General features: G+C 43.8%; 1 protein-coding gene and 1 long non-coding RNA gene across 8 annotated transcripts in view; one reads left to right on the top strand and one right to left on the bottom strand.

The window, feature by feature from the left end:
- Nucleotides 1–13,986, bottom strand: part of LOC106744681 — a 69,745-nt gene extending 55,759 nt beyond the window's left edge. Inside the window, exon 1 of the long non-coding RNA XR_001374470.1 lies at nt 13,729–13,986. This is a non-coding gene — a long non-coding RNA (uncharacterized LOC106744681). The remainder of the gene's footprint in view (nt 1–13,728) is intronic.
- The window catches only part of LOC106744675 (prolyl 4-hydroxylase subunit alpha-2), a 148,890-nt gene that overhangs the window by 115,165 nt on the left and 13,613 nt on the right, over nt 1–20,112 (top strand). For 6 of the 7 annotated variants that reach the window (XM_014619618.1, XM_014619619.1, XM_014619617.1 and 3 more), the window contains one exon: nt 14,851–15,047. In XM_014619618.1, the coding sequence (XP_014475104.1) occupies nt 14,863–15,047 (185 nt within the window). In that variant the 5' untranslated portion in view covers nt 14,851–14,862. Of the gene's footprint in view, nt 1–13,659; nt 13,768–14,850; nt 15,048–20,112 lie in introns of those variants that run through there. The other variant, XM_014619612.1, reaches the window with a different exon arrangement.

Genomic DNA, 20,112 nt, shown 5'->3' with positions numbered 1-20,112 from the left:
TTGAGCAAGCTCAATGAAATTTATATACACACCCGACGATGTGCGTAGCCGCACCATGGGATCTCGCATTTTAGAGGCGAATCGCGGATTTCATTCGCCGCGCCGCTCCTTTGTCGATCGGGCTTTCCTGTCAATCGGCGTTCTCGAAAGTGACACGGAAAGAAAGCAACGCGGATAAAAGTGAGGAAAGATGCACGAATAGTAGCGGAGTTAGCGGTGCATTTGAATGCGAGAGAGGAAGGAAGGCGACGGATAGTCAGAAAGGACATAAGCAATCATAGCGATGAATAATACATTTCTCCGGCGGCCGGGCGATACATTATGCCAAATTCTCACTTCGCCGGCGCGCCGGCGATGGTAATGTCGCTTTAAAGACCGGCAGAAATCATGCCGAGTTTTAAATGGCGCGCGAATTAAATGGAAAAGGTACGGTGGCGAGGAATAAAAGATTTTCCGCGCGGAGATCGCCGGTGAGTAATGGGGGCGCGCTTGTGAGTTTTGATGAGATTCGACGTGCTGCTAAATATTCTCGGTCCGCAAAATGTTTGTTCATCTCGTCGAAATAATCTTTCGCGTTATTCAACGCGCGCGCACGAATAGTTGGAGATTGTTGCCGTTGTTTCAGACTTTTACTTCGGAAAACATCGGAAATCAAACTGGGAGGAAAGCCATTCCCTCGATATCGGTGCACTTATCGTTTTCTAGTTAGAAACGATTGAAAGTCGAGGGCTTCTTTTCGCTCCGAGGCGGTAGCGATATTGTTCGATGATATATTTATTCACGTGCTGCCCTGGGACATAAATTCGGAAGGACCATCTAACGTGATGTCCAGGAGCACGTTTATTCCACCCTATAAAACATACACGAGGAGACTACATGTACGGGATGAAATAAATAATTTAGTTTCGCGCCGGCGATTATAATTTCATTATGCGAGAGCGTAAATCGATTTTTCACAGCGCAGCTAAAACATTTTCGCGCGATAAATAAAATATGGACGTGCAAATAGTGTGTGTGTGTGTTCAGCGTTAAAAGTCCGTTTGCATATTTTCCCAGATTCATCTCACCGTGAATGTTAGAGTAAACGCGAGGTTCATTTATTAGCACGCCGAATCGTTTCGAGTTTCAAAGCTTTGCACGTTTTCTTCGACGCGACTTCCATTAGACTGTTCGCGCCTCTGGAAAACCAGAAAAACTCAGACAATCTTGCTTCCGCGCGGGAAATCCGGGGATTTTAATAAGTTACTTGAATTTTACTCATCTCGCTTTTAATTCAACTCGCTATTACGGCCAGAAAGAAAGTCATTTCCGCCCCAATTTGACTTTGGAATCTCGACGTTATACGCAACGCATGCTTTAATTCGTCAAAGAAACTGCCATTAAAATTAGAATCAGGGCGTCCAGGACACTTTGTATATCTCATTAGCAGAAAGAGGGCTGCCAAACTCTGGCTTTCACGTCTCCTCCGTTTCTAAAGAAAAAAAATAGAACAACTGGGCGGCAAAACGAATTTGTATAAGAGAGAACTAGAAAAACTTATTATTTTTCCAGTCATCCCCCCGTGAAATACGTTAGCGGTGACGACGAAGGCTGTCCTTCCTCGTCACGGTGATTCCGCGCGTTGTTAATATTGTTTGTCCAAACCGCCTTTGAGACAGTTCGAGTTTGAGTAACATGCGCGACTGGCAATAATTCTCGCGCTTTTTCGCGCTTCCGCCCCCAATGCATTTCCACGTCGCCGAACGCTTTTATCATCCTCCGTCCGAGCGGGCGACAGATAAAGGCGCGAAAAACTTGTGGAAATAAGAGGAAAGACGGGCGGGGCGGCTCGTAAACCGGAAACGAACGCTTCCTCACGGAGGCGATTATGGAGGAGAGCGTACGGAAGGTGTGTTCTCGCGAGCGAGCGCTTAAAGCTTTTCACGTCAGCCGCTTCATATTTTCCCTCATTTCGCCTTCGATATTTTCCCTCCGCTCTCGGCTGTTTGTGCCTTTCTCATTTCTTCTGTCGCTCCTTCTCGTCGATTTTTACTCGACTTCTTCGTCGCTCAACATTAACGCCCGACGTTCCCGCGAAAATATTCACACGGTGACTCCGGCGCGCGACTCAATCGCGCACTTTGGAAAGCTTCCACTATACGAGATGCCTTAAAATTGAGGGAGAAGGAGGGAGAGGGGGATAAACACGATGCTCCCGGCAAAATCCACAATAGATTTTTCGTCGTCGGCCGAAACAAGTCGCCGAATGTATTCCTCGCAAATCCACGTCCGTGTATCGATCCTGCTCGATACGCCGCGCACTGTTCTCCGGATTAATCGGATTCTTGGCGGTCGGTCGTCGGTCTCTATAGGATACCCTCACGAGCTACGTTCCGCGCCACAACTCGGAAAGGAAAGAAGATTGTACGGCGAACGGTGAATGATAAGCGGGGGCAGGGTATATGTGTGTTTGCGCGTGTGTGTACGTAAGAGTGGTCCGGAAATTTAATAAGCCACGTCGGAAGCATTCCAAAGCGCGTCGGAATTTCTTAGGACTAACGCTATGAGCTGCCCTGAGAAAAGATAACTTCGATATCACGCCGCGTTCCTGCTTAACCGAACTCGTGGAAGCTTACAAAGTCACGATAAAGAGAGAGGGGAGAGAAAAAGTATCCAAAAATAATCCTCCACTCCGTAGACTCTTTCAGCTTGCGGTAAACTCGGGGTAAACTACTTCCTCCCGACTCCCGCTGCCGAGCCCTATGCTTTCTTTCGCTCTTCGGCTATTTGCTGCGCGATCCAATTTTCACCGAAATGTTTCACATCGGTGTTTACCACGAGCGCTCGCCGCCGAGTTCCTCTAATTTATTCTTTACGTGTTTTTTTTCTGTCAGATGCTCCGATAAGAATTTATCGATATCGAAAATCAATCGACAAACAATATAGTGTACGTAGTGTACGAGATTGCCGTAAGTTATTTTTTATCATTAACATTTCTGATATATATATATACATATATACGAGGGCAGTCCGATAAGTACTTAGCCTACAAAAGAAAAACGAAAATTTTGGAAAAGTGGCGATTTATTTCTCAACATAGTCTCCTTTTAGCTCGATACACTTGCGACCCAGCGATGCTCCAACTTCTTTAACCCATGTGAAAAATACGTTTTCTCGAAGTCTGCAAAGTAGGCCTCCGTGGCGGCGATGACCTCCTCATTCGACTGAAATTTACTCAAAGGTATTGCAAGAATCCTCTGTATTATAGAGAGCCGTTGTGCGCGGTTTGTTTCTGGCCGGAGGAGATGCATAGGTGCTCGCCGGTGACATACATCGTGACCTTCCGGCGTCCATTCCGCTTACAGAGATGATAATAATTATGGCGCGTGACGCACATCGGTGATTTCGCCGCGCCGCACAAATCGCGCGGATTAGCATTTCCCAGGTCGCGTTTCCGATTTTCACGCCGGCCCTCGTCAGCTCCGCCGATGACGGGCGTCGCTGCAATTTCAGCACCGAGAGTAACGCTGCGGCGATCCGCAGCCCGCCGTCGTCACAGTTACGTGACGAATAAGTTTCGCTGTCACACGCAAGGACTGCGCACGCGCTCCGTCGCACGCGACAAAAATTCCCCCGTCACTCTTTCTCCGCCCGCGCATAATTAACGGCGGCGAGCCGCTAATTAGGATGTCGCTTTAAGGATATCGTCTTTGAAAGGACCTCGATATAAAAAGAAGCGATGCGTCGAGAAGATTACGTAATTAGCCGCTCATATATTATCATCGCCGATAATTTTGCGAAATTCTAGCGGAGTCCGTTTGAATAATAAACGCGTGCTTAACGTCGGACGCGCCGGAAAAATATCAAGGCGTCACGGCAATAATAAAGCACCGGAAAACGCATAATTCCATCACTATCACTCTCTCTCTCTCTCTTTCTCTCCCTCTTTCTCCCTACGTTTCCGAGAGTCGTGAAATATATATAAACATTTCGCAAATTGAATTTACACCAACACTCGCAGCCATGCGCAATATACACACATCCCGTTGAATTCGATAGTAAAAACTCGCGAGGAGCGTTGAAAAGTGGATGTTAATTAACGTCGGTCGAAAATAAAAGAAAGAAAGAAAGAAAGAAGAAAGGTCGAACGTCCGCGCTCACTTTTCGTTTATATATTAAAAGTTTCGCGCGCGGTTAAATCAAGGCTGCGCGGTTTATTCGCGTGATAAACGTATAATATAGAGACAGCTTGGTCTCCGCGATGCACTACATTACGCGACACGCATAATACGAGAGACAAATGGGCGGCGGAGAAGCATAATGGTACAAAGGAAGGACATAATAAACCGTTGGGCGGAGATGGAGCGCGCGCGTTTATAAACGACGACGGTAGGTGTGTAGCAGGCTCGCGTGTGGAACCAGCCGTTAATTATTTATAATGCCGCTCGATGGCTCCGTCGTCGGCTTGAATTAGTTGACTGCGAACGGCTAATTAACTTCTTCTGCGATATCTCTCGGATTCAGCATGAGATCAACAGCCGAGACAGATGCTTCAACACGTGCCGCTTGCTGCCACGTGCAGAGGAAATGCGGCTAATATGCCACGATTTCTATTAAATGTGCTTAATTAAGTGTTGCAACTTAGCGGATAGCAGTGGAATTATTAGCTTTGAACCGTTAACCCTAGCCTAAAAAATGGCAGCCTATCGATATGAAATCGATATGTATGTCAAATTTTAGATTTTCGGTATTTCGCTACTCTCATCGGGTAAGTTTTTATTTAACAGTGAATCTATTCTTCCAAAATCTATCTTTAAAAAATTGAAATAACATTAAATTTACTATAGATAAACGAAATCCATTAGAGGGAATACGTTTTAAAAAATATTTCACATTATAATTCAGTAAAAATTAATTTCAGTTATCTTTAGTAGCGACTTATCTCTCGAAAATAGGTTAGGATATTCTACAATACCCGCATTTCCTTTACATATATATTATGCATCATCGTGGCAAATCCGTTGTGCCGCTTGTTACGTGCTTGCCAGGGGAACGCGCTAAATTTCGCAAAATAATATCCTCCTCATTGACGTAAAATCCGTTTTGTCCTCGGGACGAAAGAAAAGAAATATCCAGAGGCACATTTTAGTCCGATTTTAGACAAAATCGTCGGTACGCGATAGACGTATTTCAATGCGGAGGCGATGGTCTTTGGCGTGGTTTTAAACGTAATAATATATCGCGCGCGTGTTCTCGCAATTCTTGCGCGATTTTGCGCTTTGTTTGTTCGTTTATTTGCTTATTTATTTAAACGCATATGAGCAGCGACGCGGCACTGTGTTGCCGCTCACGAATTACGGGCCGGCGCGGTTTCGGGCGCGCGAGCGCATAACCCGGAGAGCACAGGTGCAACCGCGGATACGCAGCTCGCGCTGTAATCTAAAATTCATTTTCCGAATGAATCCGGAATGAAGCCGATGCATCGAGCATTTCCGCCGCACGGAAGTCTGTTACGCGAAATTCCGGTGGCAGTACGTAGCTACATACGTAGGCGGGTACGATCCAGCGCGCCTTGCAGGATTTACGCGCCGCTTTAAATCTCGCGGATTACAACAACGAGCTTCCTTTCTCCTTTCTCACTGAACGAATATTTCTTTGTTTCTGATACATCGCGCGCGTTGGTCAATTTATTTACTTGCGATATGTGCGTGCGCGCACAATTTCGTTGTTGTTGACAATACCGCCGCGAGATAATATATTTTTGAACAATGCCTCGTAGGATTTACACATTGACGCTAACTTGTCGCGCATTATACACAACAGAGCGGCTTCCACTTTGAACAAACGTGCGATTATTATCTCTTCAATATTGCACATCGTGCGATTTGCGCGCGTAACGCACGCAATGTTTCATTTAATGCAGTTTACGTAATCGGCGTTAGCAGCGGAGATCGGGGGACAACTTATTTCTAAATCTCCCGTTCCGCGCGACTTTTACGTCATTTAATTGAAAAGAGGCGAGATAGAAAAGAAGAGAGAGAGAGAAAAAGAGAATGCTCGCGCAAAGAAAAGAGATGACACGCGTATATCCCCTTTAATTTAAAGAGTGCGAGCGGTAAACGTAAGAGCCGGTGGTAACAGAGTCGGCGAAACAACGGCGAGCAACAAAACACCGGCAAAAACAGATCAAATCAATTACCTTTATGGAAGTACGTTGAAGCGCGCGCACATTCTCTTTAATTTGAAGAATGGTAAGAGCAACAGCGTGACAAAAAGGGAAGTGGCGCAAGAAAGATCGCAACAACGCCTCTTTTCCTCCGAGAAGAAGACTCGCATCTCGTCGAGGAGAAAGCCCCTCCGGATTCCGGCGATGTGATCACGCGCGAGTCGGATAATTGACATCTCCTCATCGAATCGCCGGTAACGAACATCGTTATGCAATCTTATAAAACGTTGAGAGCCACACGACGGACGGAGCTTTAATGAGACAGAGTAAATCGAGTTGTAAACTCCAGTTGTCGACGAGTTTGCGCGGGAACTTCGACGAGTGTCACCGAGCAAGTTGCAGAAATTAAATAGGATCAAAATTAGAGTCCCGCGTCGCTGTGATCGGCATTGAATACTCGCTCCCGCTCACGGGGGGATTTCAGTTCCCGTTTGAAACGGCGAGGAAGAGACAATTTCCAAGTCGTCGGGAGTTGAGAAACCGGGGGGAGGGGATCATGAAATAATCACTGACGTCTCCCGCGTATTTTCCTCGGCGGACAACCGTAATTAGAAGTCTAAAGTAGAGAGAAGAGAAATTCTCGCGACCGTGCGTAAAACCACTCGCGCTACCTTCCACGTTACGTTGTTGGCGCTCTTCTCGGTCGTTGCGTTCCAACCGTTATCGCGTGCCGTTTAAAAAGAGATTCGTGCAAAAATGATAGAAAGAGAGAGGAGCGAAGCGGAAAATGGAAAAATTGCACGTGCGTTAGGAGGCCTCCGCGTGCGTCGTCGAAGAGACGCGAGAGAAACGACACAAGTTCCGAGGGGGCGATAAAAATCCGAGAGCTCCACCGCGGAATAAAATGGAGAACGTTGCCAGGCGGTTCGATAAGCTCATCCCTGGACGTTCCGCGTTTTGCCGCTCCGCGGATGTCGATAGGGACGAGGAGAAAAAAGAGGGCCGGCTTGGAAACTGATCTGCACGTTTTCCCGGCGACTATATGAGCCGCCGCACACACATCTCTCCCGATTCTCCCCTCGGAGCAACAATCGCTGAAAGCTCACGAGACAGAGACGAAGAAACTCGCACAGGACGCGAAACCGCACTCCGCTTCGATTGTCTCGTTTCTTTCCCAGTCGTTCATTTCAATAATGTTACGCCGCGCGCCGGTGAAAAATTTAATTCTTTTTTTCCATACGAGCAGTAAAGAAACATTTTGTACCTGTGTTAAAATCGATTCTTGTTAAAATGTTTCCGTTTAATTTTTAGCATACCTGTATGTTAATTTAACACATTGTTCACCGGTCACGAGTTAACTCGTGTCTTCCTGCTCAAACGTTGCTGACCGGCCACGAGTTGGGTCAGTACGTTCTCGGAGATCATACAGTGTAATTGTTGTTCAGCATACCACAAGCTGTGTTTTTCGCTAATAAAACCCGTCAAGTTGTGTCCCCTTTGAAATTAAAAAAATTTTAATAAATTCTAAGTAAAATTGCCGGTCAACAATGTGTCAAAAAAGTACTGGGAACTTTGGTTTAAAATTGATTTTTAAATAAAAATGTTATGATAATTATTAAAAAACAATTTTTTTAATAATACCGGAAATGCATCCTATTTTACAATTTTTTAAAAATTCGTAAAAATTTATTTTCAAGTGAAAAAAGTTATGATAATTATTAAAAAAACATAATTTTTTTTCAATAATACCTAAAATGCGTCCTATTTTACAATTTCTGAAAGTTTGACAAATATTGCTTCATCAATAAAAATGTTATGACGATTTTAGTAACGTGCAAGTTTGTCCAAAAACGTCCCAGGCGTATGTCTTACAGATTTCTTAGCGGTGTGTTAACATATATTGCCTCAATATATATTTTATGTTGAGTCGATATTCAATATGTATAAATATTAAAATAACATATTTCATGCTTCATTGTCGATTAACGTATATTTAATTTTTAACATAATATTAGTGTTACTTTTCAATATATTCATCTTATGTTAAATTTAATACAAAACTTTTTACTAACACAATGGATATGTTAAAAATTTAACACAAAAATTTCAACAAGAACCGATTTTAACGAAAATATAAAATGTTTCTTATTGTGCGATTTTACGTCGGGCCTGCGCGATATTCTCTTTGTGATTCTCTTTTTATCCTCAGATTTGATTTTATCAGTTATTTTTATCTCAGTAGTCTGTCTTTTCATACGAGCAATTATTTTTCTACCGGGCGCTCTTGCTAATTTATCGGACTGACACGTTTCAATTGGTCATACGGGTCTCCCTTTTCCATATTAAGATTCACGCGAACATAAATGTTGCCGGCCGTTAAAACGAGCGAACTTCGTGCCGTTCGGTGACGAAGGTAGAAAAAATTCCGCGCGAAAATATCTGGCAGCCGGTCCAAGCCAGTTACGATGGGAAAACGGGGGATGGCCGCGAATAATTCATCGCCCGCTAGTTCGCGGCTCGTGTAAACACGCAGTTTACATTCGCACGACTACCGACGCGCGTTGTGCGCACGGAAAAGGAATGATACGCCGAATGATTGCGGCCATGCAATTTTCACAGGTGCATCCCGACGGTGTGTCAGCGTTGATCGGGTGTGAAATGCTCGGGCTATGAATAGTACCTGCGTCTACGTGTTTGCACTTGTAAAATAACTTTTCGATTTCGCGGGTGATTATAATGGCCTTGAGACACCTGTAAAAATTGCATAACGCGTGTTGGTACAAATCGAGAAAGAGTGACGTGCTCGGGATACTACATTCGTGAAATTTATGAAAACGGAATCCGCGACATTTTTTTAGATTAAAATGAAAGTTTTACGTAACATTTGGAATTTGTCGAATCATCGAGGTAACCCGATACGTCTAGCAAGTTTTCCCGTTCGACGTCGTCTGATGCAACATCCGTCGCTACTTATCGAGAAAATCAGCCTCCCTTAGGCCGAACTCACTAACGAAATATTCTCGGATACGATAGCCTATATATATACACAATATCGCTTCCCAAGAAGTTTAAGTTTAATTACCGGGAGATATGCGCCTCGCGCTAAGTTTGCCTCTCGAGCGCGGCACTTGTAAGTGACCGCGCGACGCATTGAGGTGCTACGAGTTACGAAATTTCGCGAGATACATTAGCTCGCTTTTCAACAACTCGATAGCTTGCGAGGGAACGTCGACGGATGTCTGTAATGCGAAATTTCGCGCACACCTCAAACCCGATAGATGAATCGAAGCGTTGATTGAACGTACAATCCGGAGAAAAATAATTTGCTGGCCCAGCAAATTTTATGCTGTCGCAGCGAAATCTGTTCGTTACTATGTAGACAGCAAAACGGTTTGTTGAGAGTGCCATTCTCTCCGGATTATTTTGCTGAATCTACAAATTATTTCGATATAAGAATATATTAATAAATGTGGAAAAACACATTCTGTTCTAACAACGAATTAACATGTCAAAATTCACTTAGCAAAATACTATTTATCCCAACAACAAAACTATTTCTGCTCTATGAATAATTTATTAATTTGGTTATGCCAACTAAATTTTATTCTTGTCGCAACGAATGTGCAGATGGTTTCGCAGCAAACTTCTTTTTCTACGCGTACGAAAATTCTGCAAAAGTTGCACTTGAGAACTTGATTTCACTCGCGCGAATATATTGCTGATACCTTAGACTCGATTAACGGTTGATAGAGTTGTGCCCCTTCGAGTATCTTCTCAAGTAAAATAAAGCGAAATTCAATATAGATATTTCCCGCGTGGACGCGATAAAAGACGATCCTAGAGTCGATTGGAATTTCTTGCGAGTTAATATCATCGAAATGGAATAAAAGAATCATCCTACCGCAAATATTTTTTACGCATTGTCCAATTCAGCCGCGAGAAGTAGACCCAATGAGGCGTAGAATCGATGAACTTAGCCGGCGAGAATTTCTCGTCGGCGGAATTCCGAGCCGTGAGAATCTTGACGGGATCGGAATAATAAGAGCCCTTCGGTATTAAATTAATTTAAGTTGGGACAAAATGGTAGATATAGCGTGGCGGGAGAAATTAACGTAACTTTGTTCCTAGCTCGTAAATAATTTATTTCGCGGTTGATATCTCGGCGGTTTAACCGCGTACGTTTTCGCGCAATCGCCGCAATAGAATATTTCCGTTCGTGAGTGAAATGATTTCTTTCTCTCGCGTTAAGAGAAAAAGAGATAGATAAATTTATTTAACTCTGGAGTTAAAAATCCCTTTAAGGGCATGAATACACAATGTATATATATATATATCGCTCAAAATTAGGCTAATAAATTAATATTCCGCGATCTAACAACAGTTTGTACAAAGAATGCTAGAAGGAAGACAGTGTGGAGGTTTCGGTAATTTCACCGAGTAAGGGGTTACTCTAGAAGTAGGGAAAGGTAGGTAGAGAGAGAGAGCTAGATAGATTGATATTTGCACTCTGGAGTGAATCCCCTTGAGCTTAGTGTACAAAAACAATAACGCAACTGTATGTCCAGTGACTTGGTTGAAATAGAAGATAAAAATAAAGCAAGAATATCACTCTTACGGTGGAGATCTGCGACTTACAATAAATGAACAAACAGAAAATCAACCGATCAGATTATTTGATACTCTGAGAGAAAGAGACCGTATCGCCACGATTCTCTGCATAAATATTCGCGTACGATTTCGAGGAGTTAATGATCGACCGTAAGAAATAAGTATCGATTGAAGACGCCGCTGAATCGTTAATGCCAATCGGAAAGTTTCGGCATAACGCGGATCGATTAGCGATAACGAGAAGGAATTTCCATCGAAATAATTCGAGGGGAGAGAAAGCGCCATAGAAAGAACGGAGCGAAGAGTGGATCGGACAGAGGCGCGCGAACGAGACGACCCTTCGGAAAGGAGGAACGGTTGGAAGTCGCAAGGTCGCGCCCCGGCTATATAACGAGTTCGAACGAGCGGAATCGGGTGACACCGGACTGGATAGACAAAGGGAGACGGAGAAAAATAAAGGGACGAGCGAGACGGCGCGATCATTCGTCCGGAATTAAATTGGCCGCGGGCGAAATGCTCGCGAGGCCGTGAAATTACCATTTTGAAGCTGCAACGCGCTCTCAAAGCCGCCTTTTTGCGCGACCTGATCGCGGTCTTCTTATTAGCGACATTTCACGCTCGCTTCCCCAAAACCTGCTCGTTCGCCGGATAATATACGCCGCGTCAGTTAGGCGCACTAAAGTCTTAGAAAGTCTCTCAAATCAATCGGAAAAATTCATCGTGGAAAATTACCATAGGAAAGTCGCTGTTATATTCAACGAGTTTTCCTCCCCCTCTATTTTAATCCTGGCCCTCCAATTTTCCCTCTTCTCTCTTTGTTCGCGCCGCGGAATAACGAAACAGGCAGCTCGTATCACCGATGAATAATATTCACATGCGACTGTGAACGCACAAAAGAGACACGGCGAATCATGTCGAGTACGCGTCGCGGATTCGAGTCAGCTAATTACTAATTAGCGCGAGATTCTCACATTTGAGGATACGAATAGCGAGGCGGACGTAGTTTTTACCAATGCTCCCGGCGTTCTGTGAAAATTCGGACAGGTTCCGGTAATCTCGGCGAATGGTCAGCATTAATTAAGCGCTTCCCTGAGAGGGGAAAAGCTTTCTCGTAGGACGAGTTACCGCGAGGTCGGGTTTAAGTTCTAAAAGGATTCACGGTGAAATGAAAAAAGAAAAGGGAAGAAAAATGTTAACGTGAACGAGGGTGGAAAAAAAGAGCGACACCGGTTATGTTATACCTCGTTGCTTATGCGCGTTTCTCGCTTGGTAGAGCGAAGTAATGCGTGTAAACGTCTTCGAGAAACCTTATAATTCTATCAACTTTTCCCGCTCAGTTCTATGCAGCGGTTAGAAAACTTCGACCTGATTAGATCATTCCGATGGCGACTCACAGAAAGTTGTAATCTTTTACGGTAACCATCAGCGGCCGGTGTAATACGCTGTAATAAAGAGATTTACTTTCCTCGTGTAATTTATCCCCACAGCACATCATAAAAGATGCTGGATTAGCAAGGGTGGTTTTACGTAGGAGCGAATGAGGATTATAATATCTAGGAAAGTAATGCGAGAGAGATTTCGGTAGTTTCGTCGTTATTACCAGAGAAGTATTCTCGACTGAATAGTTTCAAAGCTCGCGATTCTTCAAATTTATTTGTCAACTTTTACAAATAATAATAGTACATTCTTAATTAAATTATTATTATTAATGCTGCGTTATATCAACATTCTACGTGATTTTTTCATGTTTAGCGAAAAAAAGGGTAGAACGCCCAGATAAGGAGTTTTGGAATGAGTCGTTTGAAGTATGCTTTAATCCGCAAAGAGACAAAAAGACGCAAAGTGAAACGCGTGGAATAGGGAAAAAGAACGGGCCGCGTAACGGAAAGTGTTAATAGAGCGTAAAAAGGGATCGCGGAGAAAATCCGTGAGAAGAAATAGTACGTCTGCAGCGGGGTAGAAAAGTCTTTGAGTCACCGAGTATATAACAACGCGTGCCTTTTATCGCGTATACACGTGACCACGTAGTCACGTTGAATTTACTTCAAAGGTGGCTTCAAGCTCGATTACCGGGACGAAGAAATGAGAGAGGGGCTAAGGGGAGGCCGAGCCAATTTACGGTACGCGTAATTAGGGGCGTTGCAGCGTTAGGAAGGAGGAATGGATGAAAAAACCCGCCAGGCGGAAAAAATAGCGAGGATCGCTGTCACTTCGCCACCACATTCCTCTCAGCTGTTTGCAGAAAGAATTATTACGCGTCGCGGAGGTTGTACATTTTCTCGTTCGCTTAACACGGCGCTGCTGGAAGAAACGTTTTAAAAGATTTTCTCTATTTAGCTAGTTATAATCGTTGACGGTAGTTCTTTTTTCCGTCGAAATCACGAGATCGATTTATGAGTCTCGTTAAATGCTATAAATTATTTAAAACCTTTACATGTTGCATCACATCAAAACTAACGGTTTATTTATGTAAAACTCTGAGAGCATATTTGGAATAATGTTCGCACGAGATAACATTTGAAATAATTTAAACGCAATAACTGGGGATATATATCTAGTAGATATCGTCATTAAAGTTGGAGCGAGAAAGATTATCGGTAATCTCCCCTTTGAAACCTTTCAGTTTTACGCGACGATCGAAGTCATTAACTCGGGATTAAAATATAAAGCGATCATTTATCACTCCCTTTGACAGGATAAACTCGACTATTTCTCAATTGCCCTCTGATTCATTCACGCATCGTTTTCGAAACGGTCCGCAACCTTTAAGTGCGTAATCTCTCAGCGCTATGGACCGAATATCGTAACATCGAGTTATTCGACACGCCTCGCTCTCAATACTCTCACCACGAGAACGGCTCTCGCAAAGTGGGACAAGAGGTAAAAGCTGGTGGCACTGGAAGAGGGTTGGTTAGTCGGCGCCGTGTGGCTCGAAAAGGGGAATGCTGTGGAAAAGGTGGGACAAGTTTACGTACCAGCGGTGTAACGGAATAAATCGCCGATCCGACACAGGTGTAAGTTGTACGATCAGCGCGAACTTTAATCCTCCGCCAAAGCCAGCAACTTTTCGCAACACAAACGCGCGCGCGTGCGTAAATCCACACACAGCGGGTGACGCGCATTATCATCTACGTCCGCCCGACTTTCCGCGAGGGAATAACGGTGTCCCGCGTTTCCTCGGAAAATTTCGGCGCCCCCATCCAAAGTACGCGGCTTCTCGGAGTCTCGCATCGCTCTTTTGTCGGGCAAAATGCCCGATCTCACGTGGGGATGGGATCGGGCCGATGTTTGTTTGTGAGCCGGAACTCGGTCTGGCAGTTTAGATGAAACTTCAATGAGGCGATGTGCATACACACATATGCGCGCAACTTCAAATTATTTGAATAATGCATGAATAATCACTCGGATAATATCTCTTCGTAAAGTACGCGAAATATCCAGGAAACAGAAGACGCTGCGAATAGGTGTAAATTTTATCGTAATCGAATGCATTTTCCAAAGATCCATTTAACGGCGAAATTCCGAGTCGAAATTTTAGTTCTACATGAAGTTTACTCAATTCTACGTCAATGCCCGTTTCTATCCATCATGATTTAATTTTAATCGAAGCTTAACGGATGAATGGAATTGACCAATCGCATTAACTGAACTGTATGGACCGTTTGGGATATATGAAATGTATTAAATTTAACATAAAATTTTTTTACTTTGTACGCTGTATAGGAAATTGAATACAATCAATCGTTTGAGCATCTTGGCAAATATTGATTTCTGCAATTTATCTCGTAATGCTCTCTTTAAAACTAAACTTATATAATAGACTAAATTAAATTTGTCAGACTCTTATCTTGATATTCCTGTAGTTTTTATCTTGATTACTCTTAATTCACAAATCATTATTATATTTTTTCCTTTTCTTTCTGTATGCAATACAAGCGATCGCAACTAATTCTTCTGTTTTTGCTGCAAAAGAAATATTTTTTCCCGTTTACTTAATAAATAATAATCGACATAACGTATTTCCATGACGATTAAGACCGATATTAATAAATACGCGCGTATACATGTATAAATGTGCGACTTCTGTCTGATTACAGCATCGGTCGGAGATGAGGAAGGCGACCCTGTTAACCGTCGCAACGATTTTACTGTCAGTGACGGCACGCGATGCCGCGGCAGAACTTTACACCGCTTTGGCGGATATGGAAGAGCTGCTGGAAACGGAAGCCGTGCTGATTGACACACTAAACGGTTACATCACAGCGCAGGAACAGCGATTGGCGACACTGAGAAGGTAGGTGTATCGACAGGACTCGTTCCCGCGGCGGAACTGGGTCAGGACACTTTCCGGATGAGTTGTCTCAGACGACGACGACGGGATGTCGATTTTTCGCGAGCGATTCCCGTCTCCTTCTATTAATTGAAATATCATGGTCTCGTGAGGAAAAAAGAGATCGCGGCGCTTTGAGGAAGGCTTTCCTCGACGTGTCGCGATTGGTTTTTGCCGATTCCTTTTTCGATTTGTTGATTCAACGCCGTCGTAAACCGCGTATATTTTTCAGAACTCTTAGGTTTTCGATACATTTCTGTCTTACGTAACCCGTGCCAGAAGTCGTTTCCCGTTTCCACTACGGATCCGGGAGATTGCAGCTCTTTGTGCGGGCCGCTATTGATACGGACGTTGCCCTGCACTGTACGTTCGTCAATTTTTCCTCTTTTTTTTTTGTTTTTTAGTGTTTCGCCAGGCGTATATTCGTTCGGTGTACCGATATTTGATCAGCCACATGTAACGAATCATTCTACAGAAATAATTTTTAATCGTACCGCCGTTAAATTCACTTTTTTATTGACACATAGCTAGAAATAATCGAATTTGCAGCTTTTATGGTCATCGAATATCGCTATTTGACTTGACTGTATTATTTTGACAGGTTCGTGCGAAAGTTATCGATTTACGCGATACTACCGCTAATTAAACGCTCGTTGAGGAAACACCTTGCGCGATGTAGAAACGCGAATTGTAACGGCTTCGATGTCGAACATGGAAAGTGAATCATCGAGGCACTTACCGTGGCAACGATTTCCGCGTCCCGTTTCTCTCAAAAGCGCCGTTAAAGCGAAGGTGATTAAAGAAGCCGAGAAATCTTACGGGAAGCTCTTCGATAGCTCTCTTTCTCTCTCTCTCACACACGCACACACACTCTATCTCTTTTTCTTTATCTTCCCGTGGGTGCGATTTGGCATGCCGCCTGATTCGATACTTCGACCATTCCGCGGATAAGGAAAGAAATGGGGCGCGAAGAAATAAGAGAATACATTAAGATCAAATCCTGATTCTACTAAAATTGGTAACACTTGTGCCATAGAGATAATCGTAAAACTGAATCCTAAGATGGCCAACTCCATTTGCAGTTCGGTGCTTAAGAAGTAGAAAGGAGTAAAGACCGAACTTATGACCGTAATCAGGAGAACAGGCGCCATAATTTGTAGAACAAAGCACGTTGTGGCGCGAGAGATCGAGGCAATTTCGCGCAAATAATTTGTATCTTCCCGGCGAAGACTGCTAAATGAGAGGCGTTATTCCGTACGTACAAGTTTCAATTTAAACTCGTTTATATTATTTCCATCACGCATCGATCGCGGATTTCTCTCGGAAAGATCTCGAACTTTTGCACGTCCTTCCGAGATCGTCTACGAAATCGCACGCAGTTAACTCGTTCCGCAAACGCGACGCGATTAAACCCAAAAGACAGCTTAAGCATCTCTCTGTTTGTTACAACCAGGAGAGCCTGCGAGCGAATCGCGCGATCCGCTCGGGACAGTGGAAAAGTTTTCAACAACATTTATGTAGGACGCTCCCGTGCGGAATTTAACACACTGTTGTTGACTACACGCTCGCTCTCGAGAAAATCCTGTCACGGACACTCGGCGCGAGTGCGTCGGCTCTCGCAACGATTTTACTCGGTTCCGCTCTCAATTTCTATGGCCATTCAAAACTCGCCGATTGCAATCAGATCAAGCGGCGGTCATTCCGCGCACAGAATCGCACATATGCGCCGAATTTAGCTTCTCCGCGAATTTCCTGCATTAATTCCGGATTAATCGGGAACTCTCTCGGCGGAAGGGGAGATCCTTTTAACGCGCTCATAAATTGTCGGAGATATTGCTGTCGTCGTCGTGTAACACTGCTATCGAAAAAAAGCACGCACAACTCTATCACCGGCGGCGTTATCCATCGATAAGATCCTCATTGTTGCGGAAAATACTTGAAAATTGATCACGCCGAAAGCATCCCATGAGTTATTGCATACGCTTTTTTTCAAGTAACTCCATAAATTTCAATGAAAATACAGAAATAATAATAATAATTATTATTATTTTAGTAGATACTCAAGATTAATTCCAAATACACTCACTGTCTGACTTTGCAACGTTCCGCCATCTTATAATTGACTTTTCAACCCTATTTTTCATAAAATTCTCCTAATCTCGAAGCGAACATCATCGCACAATTACTTATAGAATGACCGATAATTCCTCGCGAACGTCGGACTTTGCGATCAGTAATTTCGTGATTGGTGTCGTATCTTTTAGAAATAATCAGTCATATTGATGCGCTATCGATGCGAATAAAATTTGCAGTACTACTACTTGGATTGCGGAAACTAATCGACCGTCGCAGCTGTCTATCGCAATAGTCCAATTACCAAAATTCGTAATGAAAATTATTCACGACGAATATATCACCGATTGAACAGTTTNCTGCTCTTCCCCTTTTCCCCCCCCCCCCCCCTCACTCTTTCTCTCTCTCTCTATCTTTCTGCTACATTCCGTTTCTCGTCCCGCACGTATATGTTCAAAGTTTGGCAATTGCAATCCAGTCACGTGATGGCCATTTCATACGAGTGGAATTCGAAGGCACACAAACACATACGCGCATATATAAAAGTGAACATATAATAGACACACATACGATGGAGATAACGTACATATATACGATCCCGAATTCCCGTTTATATAACGTGTACATAATATATGTTATATATATGAGAAAGACGCGTGTACACACGGTGTCGCGTCCGTTATCTGCGTGGATTCATCAAAAGTGCTTAAATATTACACACGTGGCTCAAGCGACCAGCTAAATAAGCACGAAATGTAATTTTATCAAAGAGCAAAGCGCGTACAGTTTACATTTCATAAAGATTTATTGTTTCATTTCGTGTAATTTAATAAAACTGACACGCGTCATGGCGAACGCAGCCGTAAATGAATTATATCGCTCTTTCGCAGGAATTTTGCGACGGTAGCGCGCTTCGTTCTAGCGCAGTCCTATCCTTCGAGGATAATCACGCCGATTCTATAAGTCGCTCGTACAGATATTAAACGGCCGCTTATCCCGCCGGTCGATTGAGATAGCAAGTTTTTCCAGCCGCGTTTATCCGATATCGCAAATTGGTTCCCACGATAAGCGCATAGGTTAATGCGACGTTTCGATATCGCGGATCGCTCCGCGTACGTAACACCATCGGAAAGTTTGGGATTTAAGAGAGAGACGAGCCGGATTGAGACGCATCGGAAGCGCGCCCGGTATTAATAATCGCGATTACGGTACCCGGTGACCATTCAACCCTCCGTTGGGAGCACCGGTGTAATTGGCTCCGATAAGATAACAAAGTTCTATCACAGTCGTCGTCCGCCCGGTAACTATTTGCTTCTAATTAACCGTTCGCGCGGCAATCGATTGCTTTTTATCGTCGATTCGAGGGAACAGTAGACGAACGCAAAAAGCGAACCTCCCTCTCCCATTCGATCCTCATACAGCCGATACTCGTTACCTTTAATTAATTGCTAACGGCAATCGTTGATTTTTATCGCTGTAGGCACGGCCATCGCGTCGGTACAGATATTTGTGGACGTATATTGCAAACGGAGGAGGAAGAGAGAAAGAGAGAGAGTGAGACGCTTTGTTTTTCCACGCGGCATTTTTCCCGTCAAAAAGAAAAAGCGCGTCGTTTTTACGTAAGTGAATTTTGTAAATCGTACGATGTGTGTGTGTATCGAGACGATGTATTGAAAAAATTCAAATATTCCAGCATCGTTCAGACTGCTCTTCGAATCGCAATTGGTTCGTTTCGGGGCATACGAAAGCTATTTTCTTGGTTTTTTTCGTGAAAACCGTCGACGTCGGAAACATTATGCTTGATTGATAAAAAAAGAAAAGGCGAGAATAATTAAAAGCGCCATTCTCGCGATCTATATTTAATTTTCTGGTAATTAGAGGAAACATGATTGGAATTATCGATGGAATTCCGGCAATATTTCTGCTTTTCGTGGTGCGCGCCGCCGAGGAATCGATCGCGTGGTATGCGCTGCGTGAAATTCGACCTCCCCCCCGGATGACTGCAATATTTTCCACCATAAGGCTGAATATTCGACAAGCTTAAGATTTTTCGATGAAACTTCGTTTATTTACGTTGAAACCGATCGAATTACTCGACGGTAAAGTTGCGCACCGTCGACGGCCGGGAGGAATCCATCCCTTTTGTCTCGAAGGCTGGCCATCCCGGAGATAATGAACGTAAGAATTTCGAGAGTTCTCGATTATACGCTTTATGAATCGCGACGAAGAAACGGAGATTCTACAAGTTTCGCTGGTGTTCAATTACCGTGTATAAATTACCGTGATCACCATATCCGCGACTTTTCGAAGGAAAAGGACGGCGCGAACGAATTCAACCAGTTTTTATCAGTCACGATACGAACAAGCCGCAGAAATACAAAATGTGACTTGGTTAAAACTGTACATAAGATGTTTCGAAATAAACCTACACGGGACTTTCTGTCCGTCCATCTCTACGTTTTACAGCGTTTCTTTAATTATCCGTCAGCAAACCTTCCAATTGACAAGTATTAATTGAAAAGTTCGGTGTAACGGTGATCAACTTTGCCGCTCAACTCGAGAAGATTAATCCTAAAGTTGGGATACATTTTTTCGAAACTTTGATTAATCTCCTCGAGCTCGTGTCATCCTATTCTTCAAGCTTTTTTCCAGTCTCCATTCCAATTTCTCCGTAGCCTCATACTTCTTTCTTCCTCCCCAATCACCTCGCGTCTCGTCGTCTTCGATCGCGCTGAATGCCGTCCATCAAAAGAGAAATTTTGCGCGCGCAAGCGGTTCCTCCCCTTCCTTCCTCGCGAGACCCTTTCAATTAGCGCCGATACATGGGTATTACGCGAAGTAATACCACTAACAATAGATCGGTTCGGGAGACAAGGCGCAGCATAGAATTTACGTATCGAATCGATGTAGCGGCATCGAAGATGTGCCTGCATGTACCTACGCCTTCAGGCACTCT

This window comes from Dinoponera quadriceps, unplaced genomic scaffold (genome assembly GCF_001313825.1).
Source record: "Dinoponera quadriceps isolate SergipeBrazil2010 unplaced genomic scaffold, ASM131382v1 scaffold1352, whole genome shotgun sequence".
In the NCBI taxonomy this organism is placed as follows: Eukaryota; Metazoa; Arthropoda; class Insecta; order Hymenoptera; family Formicidae; genus Dinoponera; species Dinoponera quadriceps.
This window is presented reverse-complemented; position numbering and strand designations above follow the sequence as displayed.